The sequence below is a fragment of the Ascidiella aspersa genome, chromosome 5 (genome assembly GCF_963924565.1).
Source record: "Ascidiella aspersa chromosome 5, kaAscAspe10.2, whole genome shotgun sequence".
NCBI lineage: Eukaryota > Metazoa > Chordata > Ascidiacea > Phlebobranchia > Ascidiidae > Ascidiella > Ascidiella aspersa.
The window spans coordinates 8,409,689-8,421,986 of NC_139451.1; the positions used below are offsets into that span (position 1 = coordinate 8,409,689).

Here is a 12,298-nt window from a genome sequence, read left to right on the forward strand (position 1 = left end):
ACTGTTAAATCCAAAATAATTGTGTGTTTTTTAACTTAAAACCGGTTTTTATATCGTGAATTTAGAGTTACTGCAAGTAATTTTGGAAAGGTTCTCGCTGCTTGCATAAGGAATTCATTCCCTGTCTCATTATTCAAGACACTTGATGGAAAGTACAATCTAGAGAGTGCCCCAGTAAGTGTGTGTGCAACTTTTAAAGGCACATTTAGACATTACATTAGATATGAGATTACTAAAATTTAGTGGTTGTTGCACAGGTGTAGTATTTTGATTATAAAGATGAACAGAGTTGCTTAAAGCAGACATTTATTAAAGCTTCACCTATATTCATGCCTTATTGTCCATTATCGTGAAATGCATGTGCAATATATTTTGTGTATTTTGGATTTTATCTGTACACTAAAAGTACGTCCTCCAACCTATGGTAAGCTATCAATGAAAGAAACAAATACTCATTAAAAAAGCATTCAGTTTAGTAATTGTTACAAAATTTATTTAGGCAGTTAAGTTGGGAAGAGTTCATGACACTGAAGCTCTTCAGCAGTATTCCATGAAATATAAAGTTAAAGTTGAGCCAGCTGGCATAGCTCTTGATGGTTCAGGAATACTTGGAGCCTCAACAGATGGTGTAATAAACAAGGATACGATTGTCGAGGTTAAATGCCCCTACAGTGCGCGAGACTGTTCACTAAGAGATGCAATAAGTAAAAACAAAAACTTTTTTTTAAAATTACTTTCTTGTGGAAATTTTACTTTAGATAACCAACATGGCTACTATCATCAGGTTTAAGGAAATTTGTATTTACTTAATGCCAGTGTATGTAATTTTATTGTATGGACGCCAACTGAAATGATTGTATTGCCTATTAAGTCTGATCCTTCTTGGAAATCCAATCTAAACATACTGAAACATTTATTCAAAACTATTTACCTTCCTCATATTATTAATATTCTGTACTTGTATACTTGCTTTATAAAATACAAAAAAGTATGAAGGCTTGATTAATGTCTTTATTTTGAGATCATATGTTCCTAAACTTAAGATATAAACTTAAGATGAAAAGAACAATTTTTATTGTATAGGAGTGTTAATTAATCAATCGTTGCATGTAAAAATACAAAAAAATAATGTCTATGCTAAGGGAACGTTAACCTGCAAGCCAGATGTAGAAGAACAGTTCACATACAATAGTTTAGTTAGCAGGAAAGAAAAATGTCAAGAAGCATATGTTAATTACACTAACAATTTATAAGCAGACAAAATTGAGAAGAAAACAAATAAGTTAAACTAAGGAACATTAAAGGACAACAACACCATTATGATAGACAAGTAGGTGGCCTGTATTTTATAGTAAACGCTAACAATTATTTTCTGCACTCAGCAATAATTGGAGTTTGAAAGTTAGTTAGGCAACACGCCACTTGAGACAACTTGCTGGACAAATGCTTATACTGATATGGAATACGTGACAAAATACTAAACAATTTGACGCTTTGTATGGCTCTTTCTACATGAATGCGGGCTCTGGAGATTTCTTTGTTAACCACTACCTCTTGTTTGCTAAACTGGCCATTATACAAAAATGATGGATGATTCAAAGTCACACCAGCTGGCAGAATACTACCAATTGTAAAGCCTTTGTCTGCAAGTACTAAATCGCCCACATTAAAAATATCTAAAACTCCACAATCTTGTGTTATGGCCTTATCAGAAGTGTTACCACCATATAGAGAACTAGCGAATGTAATTACTCCATTCGGTGCTATGCCAACCAAGCCTTTCAGAGTGTTTCTTCCCTTATAATTGCTATAAGTTAAACAATTTTCTGAAAGGTTTTCTGATTTAGCTACTCCGATTTCGGTACAGTCTAACACCATCCGACAATTTTGAAAATTATTAAAACACTTCGGCAAGTCTTTTTGATTTTTTTGCCTTGATGGAACATTTTTTTCCATGCAGCTTTGAAACAAAATAATATGAAGAACTTCAACCATAGTTTGAAATATATTTGTCACAGTTGACTTACTGCAGTTAAATCTAGTGGCCAAGTCCAAGTGGGGCAAATTTAATTTAAGCTTCATCAAAGTAAGTAATATTTGATCTGAAAGGGGCATTAACTTTACATTCCAAATTTGATGATAAGTCATTTTAAACCTTTCTAGTAATTTAACTAAATAGAGAAAATGTTTCATCATCTGGCAAAGTTGTGTATAATAAAATTTTGGAATTATCAGTTTTAATGTCTGCATATTTGAAGCAGTGCGACTGTTTTAGCCTTTCCCTTAAATTAACGTTTTCCTTTTTATAGAGTTCCAACTCTGCTTCCATAACAACAGACACACTTCTGCCAATAACAGGTTGCTGAACCATGCCACATGCATCTGCTAGTAATAATAAGTTATCTTTTAATTTTGGTGCTTCCTTTCTACTGCTGCTGCTGCTCACTTCACTATTTCTTGACCTTTTTTTTTCTTCTGGGTCCCTGAATCTCATTAGTTTTTCTTTGTTCCAATCGAACCTACTTGGACCATTATGCTTTCCATTAGGGAAGTGCCAGCTACAAATACGTGTCCACGTATTGAACGTAAAATTGGCGCCGGGCTCCCGTCTGCAAAACATCAAATTGTAGAAAAGTTTAATCTGCCTGACAATGAATAACTACAAAAATATAAGTTGCCTATGTGATAAACCACAATGTTAGTATAAATACCTAATAGCTTTTAGCCATTTCTTCCTTGCTGCTGTTTTTGCTGGAAACCTGTAAAATGAAATTCCTCGGCTCGCTGAATTATGTTTGCATTTTGGAACACAGCAATGTGGCATTCTTATACTTTATCTAAAAATAAACTTACAGGTAAGTAACTTTAACTATAACAAAACGTTTTAAAAATTTTATAACTGAGAATCTGAAGCGAAAGTTATGCTGCCATTGTTCAAAACATATTAGGTTTATTTGAAGCTAGTAAGACGACCGGCTACTCTCGTGACATCGTCTGTCTTATCACAAAACACCAACGGTTTAAAGTTAAACCATTTAAGAATGTTATAAATATAATAGAACGTTAGAAGAACTCTTTTAAAACTCAAATTGCGTGTAAAAATTACTAGTATAGCATATTATTTAACTGATAAAAATGACAATGACTTTTTCAAAAGGATCCGGAAGTAATATTTTCCCACGGTATGACGTATGGTCTAGCCAAGCGAATATAGGTTCAGTTTGAACCTTTGTTAGTGTAAAAAAATATATCAACCAAATTTGAAAAAAATTCAATGGAAACCGTATTTGTTTCTATCATTTCTGATTCTGAAACTCAAACTTCCAACTGCAACAACGCAAAAATGTTCCAAATTATTTTCCAGCCAACAATAATCTCAACTCAAAAACCACTTCTTTCTTGAAAAAAAAATTTCAAACCATATGTTTAATTTATCTTTCATTTTAATTCTTATGCATGCTTTCGAAAAATTTGTCCAAAAACATTTCACTTAACCAATGAGGTTGCTTTGTTCGATTTCTGCAATCAAACTTGGAGAATTTTCTTTACGTTCTTTCAATGAAATGCTTGCCGACCGATCGCTCGACAAAGAAGACTTATTTAGCGACGACAAAACTGAAATCAACTTTTCCATGACCTTGCAAAAACAGAATCAAAAACTCAACAAACAAAAATCAACAACCAATTTTTAACAAGCTCAAAAACTTCGAAATTTACGCACGTCTTACCCAAAAACTCCAATCTTCAATTGCACAATATTTCCCGAATTCCAATTAATATTGCAAAAACAACCACAAACTCGAGGGCACTAATTAAATGTAACGACTTTTTAGTTATGTTTCGGTAACCTATGGTAAATCCTATTCGTTTAATAGGTAACAAAACCTAAAGTCGCTGTGTGAGTCCTATTCGGGTAAATATAAATCCTATTCTGTCCTTAAGAGAATCAAACACCACAGTTCCTCTTTAGAATATATTGTGTTAAGTGTAAAAGATGAGCGCTAATGACTATGACAAAACAAGAGTTAGTATTAATATCGGCATTACACAAATATACTTAAAGTATTATTATCAAACCATAATATGTTACTGCAATAACCACGAATCAAAACTGGAATACAGAACAGACATGCAGACAAATATATAGGATAAATTCAACCTGTTTTTGCAATGTCCTAGCACTCAAAATCTATTCTTAGCAAACTTTGCAATCCCAGTGGAAATTCCATAACTCTGGAAACCTTTGGTCAGCCCAGCCCACAAATCCGTTTACAGATCCGTTTACAGATCCGATCATGGCTGGGGCTCCATCTGAGGCTATTGCAGTTAGTATTTGTATGGGCCACATCATGGGCCTTTTCACCTTAGTCCATTTTAAAAAACCAAAAGGATTTAAAAGTTTACAAAACTGCTAAATGTTCCGACATTTCTAAATAATAAAGGCCATGTTTGTAGGCTGTCTTACGTGTTAGATATTTTTCCTTTGATTGTTAACGTGCAATATAAAAACTAGTGAAATGTATCCCAATTAATCTATACGTATGTAATTATTGAAAAACAATTATTTTTAATTGATTTTAATGTTATTTAACTTAATTAAATACTTTTAGTACATTGTAAAAGATTACAATTTAACTTATTCCAGCATTATAGGCAGGGTTGCCATCGACATGGACCCCAAAATAAGGACACAAAAAAATTGGATTAGCATTTAAAAAACGTTTTTGACATACATTATTGTATATACGAACCGTGTCACATTCCACACTTGATGTCAGAAACAATCTGCTCCAGCAATTTATCAAGTTTTTTTTAGTTTTTCGGTCTAATCCTCTTAATGTTGCTTGAAGAACGCTATTTTAAAAATCCAAAACAAAACGCGACCGACCAGGTGAAATGTGGCAATCAAAGTGCTGGCCACTCTCCTGCTCATAGCTTTACTGATTTAATCGAAGTGTCGACTGCACTGCACCCATTTTCCCATTACCAATCACTTCGCAAAACAATGCTGCCTTCGCCGTACCCTAAACAACAGTAACCTTGTACTTCTGTTTACTGCTAAAAGTCGTCAGCTACTTTATATTGGTACAGCAGCTAAAACTACTGTACCTAAATTACTGTACCACCGCCCTAGCTGTCTCACCACTTACAAGTCAAATCCTGCGACTTGTACGCCACGGGAGTTCCTTTTCATTTATGAATTCATAAAATCTCGGCGCAAAAGCATAATTTTAGAATATTATCATCGGTTACTAGAGGAAAACGACCGAACTTCTGTAGTTGTCGAAAATAAGACAAAATAAGGACGCAAGTCGAAAATAAGGACATTTCTTAGAAATAAGGACATTTACGTTTTCTAAGACCTGGCCCTTCAAAATAAGGACAAATCTTAGAAATAAGAACGGTAATAAACATACATACAAAAGGTAATAATTAATCAACCATAAACAAAAAGCCTATTTATTAAATTTAACTAATATTTTAAATGATTAGGCAGTTGGCATATTTTATGGAATTTTGTCTTCTCGATTTGTTACACACTATATATAATTTTTAGACTGTATTTTATATTCACTGTTGTTTTAGTGTAAAACAGGTCATGTTATAAGTTGATGTCGAAATGTATGCTTTGCGTTTAGTCATGGCAGAAGAGTAATACCTAGATTAGCATTCACTTGATGCATACAGCAAAAAACAGGAAGCAAGCCGCATAAGAAAAGCAGAACAGTTTTAGTGTTGGACCAAACTGCTGCACTTGGATTGGTTTCTATACGAAGTTGGGTATGACATTTTTCAGTTAGGTTTTGCGGTTAGGAAATGGGATATTTAAAAAAATTTCATCAAATTAGTGAAGTTTTAGTTAGACATATTTGTTTCTTACTGTTAAAACTTGCTGATTAGCGTTGAAAGACACTGCTTTAGCTCGTTTTATGCCAACCTAAGGTTATGCTATGTTTGGCCTTACTAAATAAGGTAATAAACTAATAACTGTGTGTTCTGTTAACAACGGTTTTTTGTGCTGCCAGTATGTTTTTACTTTTAGTAACACATTGTTTCAAAATGTGAGCAATGCTGTTTTTTTAGGCTGTTGGTGGTTGCAGGTTACAATGGCTGCCCCACCTGCAGAACAAACCTCATATAAGCTTGTAGTTGTTGGTGGCGGAGGTGTTGGCAAAAGCGCTTTAACGATTCAATTTATTCAGGTAATAGTCAGTTTCAAGGAGTCGAACCGTTTGACTTTTCCGGTTCAGTTCCGGTTCGACTAAATTTATTTTAAAACTGGTTTTCGGTTCGGATGCAATATGAGTTGAAAATGTGGGTCAATAAATGTAGAGTTACGTGACGTTAACAAGCAGCTCGGTGTTGAAATATCTGGAAAATAACAAACTAACGTTTTATTTAATCGGTTTTCTTTTTTTTTTCATAAAATTTCGAACATGGCATTGATTAACTCTGTAAAATAGAGGTTGCGACGTTTTGCTGGAGTGAACCAATTTGTTGACAGGTTCAGGTTTAATCAAAACATTGGGTTCAATTCCAGTTGGGCTCCTAAAAATTTTACATAAAACGGTTCAGGTTCGGTTCCGGTTCGACTCCCTGGTCTTTTTATTTAATAGTAAAGTTTTTGTATTGATAACATTTGATCAAACTATTAGTTATTGTAACTTGTAAGGGTCAAGTTGCACACTATGTTATAAAAATATCTTGTATTGGTGAATAGATGTAAATTATTATAATGTTTATCACTTTTTGTAATTGCCTGTTACGGTATTACTGTTTTATTTTAAGTATATATTTCTATTCCAAAATTTTTAACACTGTCAATTGTCCTTCTCTCCAAATTATAAGATTCAAGGAGAATCAAAAGGATTTATTTAAATTAAGATTATTGCAGACGCTAATGATGTCGCTTTTTGCATTACTGTATTATGTGTTTGAAACTTAAGTTATTTTACATATTATTTTTAACTTTTGTTTTTTTTATCACAATATGTTGCCATTATTTCTGTAGACATAACCATAACCAACTGTGACACATTATCTTGTTTGCAGTCATACTTTGTCACGGATTATGAACCAACTATAGAGGATTCTTACCTAAAGCAATGTGTCATTGATGGCAAAATTGGAAAACTTGACAGTAAGTGTAATATCATTTATTGATGCCCGTTTATTGAAAATATAACTAAATCATAGTTTGCGTAACCTGACACTGTTACAAGTCTATCCTAATTTAACATGTACTTCCTTGTTTGTGATGCCAGAATGTGTATGAAATACACAATTAATTTACTTTATACTGCATGCTAAGTGTAAACCATAGTTCTAAATTGAAACTATTAAATGAACTGTTTTAGTTTGTTACAAGGTTAATTATTTATAAAACGTCATATAACGATATGAACATTTGCTTTAGATTTGTTAACCAGAACAGCTAATGCTAAATAAAAACGAATCTCTACACTGTTTATTATAATTTTTTAAATGTTTTAAATTTGATTGCCATGGTGCATGACTAAACATATTCAAGTATGATTTGGCATATTACCTATTTTGTTATATCAGATAAGTTTTCACTAAATTTTTGATGTGTGATTATAAAGTATTCTTTCATATATATGTTTTGCTTCATTTTTTATCAAATTCATGTAGTTTCATAGTATAAAAATACTAACCTTGACAAAAGTGACAAACACTCAAATGGCTTTTTCATAGTTTTTGATCTCGGTTACTAGTATTTTTTTACCTAGTTCTTGATACAACTGGTCAAGAAGAATTCAGTGCAATGCGTGAGCAGTATATGAGATCAGGAGAAGGATTTTTATTAGTATTTTCTGTTGCCGATAAATTAAGGTAAGTGTTTTGTTTTACAAGAATCCTGTATGGAAAACTTTATGTTAGGTTTGTAAAAATGACTTTCTTCATATTCAACTGTGATATTCACATTAATTCATTTGGCAAAATTCTCACATTTCTGTTAATTTTTGCTAATTTCATATCATAAAACTTATGTTTTTAATTAGAACAATCTTTGCAATTTTAATTATTTCAAGATTAAGTTCGGTTTAAAAATGTGCTTCTTAAATGCTTAAATGTATATAAATATATATATATATGTTATATATATGTGCATGTGTTTTAATACGGTAATTTTTTTTAAACCGTACTTTTAAATTGCATTATTGTGTAAAATAAGGTATCCTGTTTGTCATTTTAGTTTTTATGGAATTCACAATTTTCATCAGCAAATATTAAGAGTGAAAGACAGAGATAAGTTCCCTATGATATTGGTTGGCAACAAATGTGATCTTGACACCCCACCGCGATGTGTAAGCTACTTTTATTTGACAGTTTTTAAAAAATGGTTTGAAAACTAGCAAAAATAGTTTTCGCTACAGGTTTAATCAGTCAATAAAAATAGTTTTCGCTACAGTTTTAATCAGTTAACAAGCAGATAGAACTCAATTTCTTTTAAATTAGATTATAGTCTATATTTTTAAGTGCATCACAATGTTTGTCATTCTTTAATTTAGTTTTAAATGGAAACCGACCTCTTTAGTATTTTAGGGTATCATGTGTGCACTCAGTCGGTAAAATGTGCAAACAAGTATTTAAATATTTGTTTGGGGTTTTAAATTTGCAGTATGGGGGACAATAGTTTTTGAAACTCAAAATGCATACACTAGACCAGGGTGGTCCAAGGTGGAGGACAGCATCGCGGGCTACAATATTTGTTGCATACTCTTGGCGGGTCACATAAAGCAGGTTATATTTTCGTTTGGTTGGGGTATGAAAAGTTTAACGATGACGCCGCAAAGCATCGTCAAAAAGTAACGTCGAAGGACATAAGGTCCACAAACTTGCTACTATCGTTGAACTTGTGCGCAAATGGAATAGAGTGGTAACGAGATTGGCAAAAAGGTGCGCGCGAATCGCGAAAAAAATTGCGTATTTGACAAAATTTCAAAAATTTTCAGTTTAGAAGAAGCTTACTGCATTTATAAGCGTAGAATTTTCGTAACTTGATTAATTTGGCTAAAATTGCATCACGGAGAGCGTCAGCTTTTAGTCATAGTGAAAACCTGTAAAACAGTGTTTCGCAACCTTTTTGGCTTGCGGCACACTACGGAAATTTTAAATAGTTCGCAACACCCTTGCTCGTATTTTTGCTGAGTGGTTAATTGTAACGTTACAATAATCAAGATTGCAACACAACCCTTGCAATAAGGTTGACAAAACCCATTTTTGGAATTTTTATCCTACACAAAAAATTGTTTTAAGTAGCTTACTAATAGAGCAAAAATTTAAATCCTAAAGAATTTGAAATATCTTTTGGCACCCTTAAGCGTCAAAAATGGCACCCTATAGAGTGCCAGGGCACCCCGGTTGAGAACTACTGCTGTAAAACAATACTTTCCAGAAGCGCGGCATATTTTATCGTTTATTTACTTTGAGTGGAAGAAATAGTAATTTATATTGGGCTGTATTTTTATGGTATGCTCATTTAAAGACGGAAAACAAAAAGCAAATATAACTTATAAGTTCGCAAAACAGCCATTTTAAAAAGTCCCATATAGGACGTAGTGCGACTTTCAAACCGGTCTAATACATCACAAAAATTAGGCGTTTTTTGTCACCCCCTGGATTCGAACTTGATAAGCAATAGTAATTTGGTTTATTTAGTAGTGTAACCGGAAAAAATGTAATCATAATCAAACAATTGCAATATGCTTGCTCATCGTTGGTCACTTATAGTTCTTTGATTAAACCCTCAACTATACGCATTACAATAATTCAACAGTGCTTAGCGGGCCATGAACAGTGATGTCGCGGGCCACTTTGGACCACCCTGCACTAGATTTTCAGGGGTAATTATTATCCATAGTTTAACAACCACTATCCTCCTGAATAATCAAACAGAATTATTAATTGTTATGACATGTCAGACCCTTTTATTCAGCAACATTAGAAAAAACTTTTTTCCACAAAGAATCACAGAATATGTGTATTTGGTCATGCCGTAAAAACTGTTTCTAGCTTTACCACGTTGCTTTTACGTTAATAGCACTCTATGCCTTACACTAAATCAGGGGTTCCCAACCTGTGGTACGCGTACCAATAGTGGTACGCGAAGGTTGTTCAGGTGGAACGCGAGTAGCTTATGTTTTACAAAAAAATCTGAAGCCAATTCATCGTTACGTAACTCTATCCCTGTTATTTCCTACCATTACGATTTTCAAAATACAGGTCATGTGAATTGTCGACAAAAAAGTTATGTAAGCTAAAAATACATAACAAATATGATTCGAGCAAATTAGTTGTTCTGCAAGAAGTGGTACGCGGGGCAGTACAGAGCGTCCAAGTGGTACGAGATCGTAAAAGGGCTGGGAACCCCTACCTTAAATCCAAATGTGATTAGCCTTGTAGTGTAATCACATAAGTCAGGTAGTATTGTTCTATACTTGTTCCTAAAAATAATTAAACCACCCAAAGCAGTTTTAAGACGCTAGCAAGATATTGTGCGAAGAATTTTAAATAAACTATACAAAAACATAGACATATTGCTTTGTTGCATTCGACCTGGCCACTGGGTTAGATGCCAACAATAGGTTTTTATGTTGACATAGGGCAAATAGTGTCTTTGAAACTACTTCAAATCTGCCATTTTTGTATTATGTGCAATATAAAAACACTTGTAAACTTATACTAACTGCTACACTACTTGCTGGAAAAACTTGTAATTTTTTTTTGTAAGTATTAATTTGATGAATCCTGTAGAAACACCAAACTGTTGAAATGAATTGCTAACGTTTTAAAAATCCCTTTAAAAGGTTACCATGAGTGAAGCCAAAGCAATGGCAAATGAGTTTGGTGTTCCCTACATTGAAACAAGTGCCAAATTAAAGATCAACGTTGAACAAGCTTTTTATGACCTTGTTCGGAGTATAAGGTTTGTTGATTTCTTGGGGAAACCACTTTTAAAGTGATATTGTGTGCAACTGCGCATGTCATAAAATATTGACCACAGCTTTGTTTGAAAATTACACAGCTTAAGAATAAATTGAAACTACTTTTAGAATCGTCTGTAAATAGCCCAATTATTAAATAAAATAAAGATAATCAAATCTTTTTTCTTTCTTTGAGTGTTTGTAGCTGTACCTATATATTGACTATAACCACTGTTACAATATGAAATACTGTTCGTCCACGCCTTAATAACAACATAAAGTATTAGTAGTATAAACCGTTCAACTGTTTAATTCTATAAAACTTGAATAAAAATTATTGAATCTCTCATGATTAATCTGTTTGTTACAATTTAAAAATGTATTAAATGCAAATCCAGATTCTATTCAAGGATAGATATATTACGAAAGTGTTTAAGAATTGCTGCATTATACAGTTTTCCAATAAAAAAAACATACATTTTTTTTGTGACCTGGCGGTGTCTATCGTTTTGTGTAAATTTGGTACGTGGACTAATTGTCCCAGCAGACACACTTATATCTGTGCCGTTTAAATTCTTAGGGAATTCCAGAAGTACTCGGAACCGGCCAACCAGGAAGAATCGGGCGACTCGGCCAGCTGCTGTGTGGTGCTCTAGCGGCCCCTTTTAACCCCTGAACCCCACACCTCCACCCGCCCCAGCGGCAACGGGTGAGAGACTGTGAGTAGAAAGGGACTCGCCATGGCCTGGGGGCCCGCGGCATTCGCCACATACGGCCAAGAAAGCGGCCCGTCACTGTGCTAACGCTTTGTTCGTTGTTTTTGTCGTTGGTATTCTTGTTGCTCGTTTGTATTCGTTTTAAATTCCCTATAGAAGGGCGGCGTTTTCGTGTTTGCGCGTTTTTACCGCTATTACTATTATTATTCCATATTTTATCGTCGAAAGAACGATCGGTCGTTCATCCTTGGTTGTCCTATCACTTGCGTCCGCCTTTCTGGCCTCCCTGTTATTTCTACTTTCGGGCCTCCCACCGAAAACTATATATATATAAAACACAATGATGATTGGAAACGTTTTTCGTATATTTGTTTAGGTTGAGTTACGGAAATAACGCGAACTTACCGGGTTACCTAATGACGTAATTTGTCTAGTTTTGGCACTGTTAAACTAAGGGTTTTTTACTTGGAATGTTCCACACGTTCGTTAACATGAATTATAACATGTGATGATTGTGATGTGCTTTTTACTTAATCCTGGTACTGAAAATTGTTTACTATTTAAACCGCTGCAAGGACTAAATACCTAACGGCTAAGCTCGTCAAACATCTTTAAAGTTAAATATATTCAATG

General features: G+C 33.8%; 2 protein-coding genes across 2 annotated transcripts; one reads left to right on the top strand and one right to left on the bottom strand.

Annotated features, from left to right (window-relative positions):
* Positions 1-1,365: 1,365 nt before the first annotated feature.
* LOC146142364 (uncharacterized) lies at positions 1,366-2,494 on the bottom strand. The gene is made up of 2 exons (XM_083390466.1): positions 2,344-2,494; positions 1,366-2,171 (listed from the first exon to the last, which is right to left on the bottom strand). The coding sequence occupies exons 1-2, from the start codon at positions 2,492-2,494 to the stop codon at positions 1,366-1,368; spliced, it is 957 nt and encodes a 318-aa protein (XP_083246592.1).
* A 3,613-nt stretch (positions 2,495-6,107) lies between these two features.
* LOC146142365 (ras-related protein R-Ras2-like) lies at positions 6,108-11,605 on the top strand. The gene is made up of 6 exons (XM_083389499.1): positions 6,108-6,203; positions 7,054-7,141; positions 7,752-7,854; positions 8,219-8,330; positions 10,833-10,951; positions 11,530-11,605. Exons 1-6 carry the CDS (start codon positions 6,108-6,110, stop codon positions 11,603-11,605), a joined length of 594 nt encoding a protein of 197 aa, XP_083245625.1.
* The last annotated feature ends 693 nt before the right edge of the window (positions 11,606-12,298 follow it).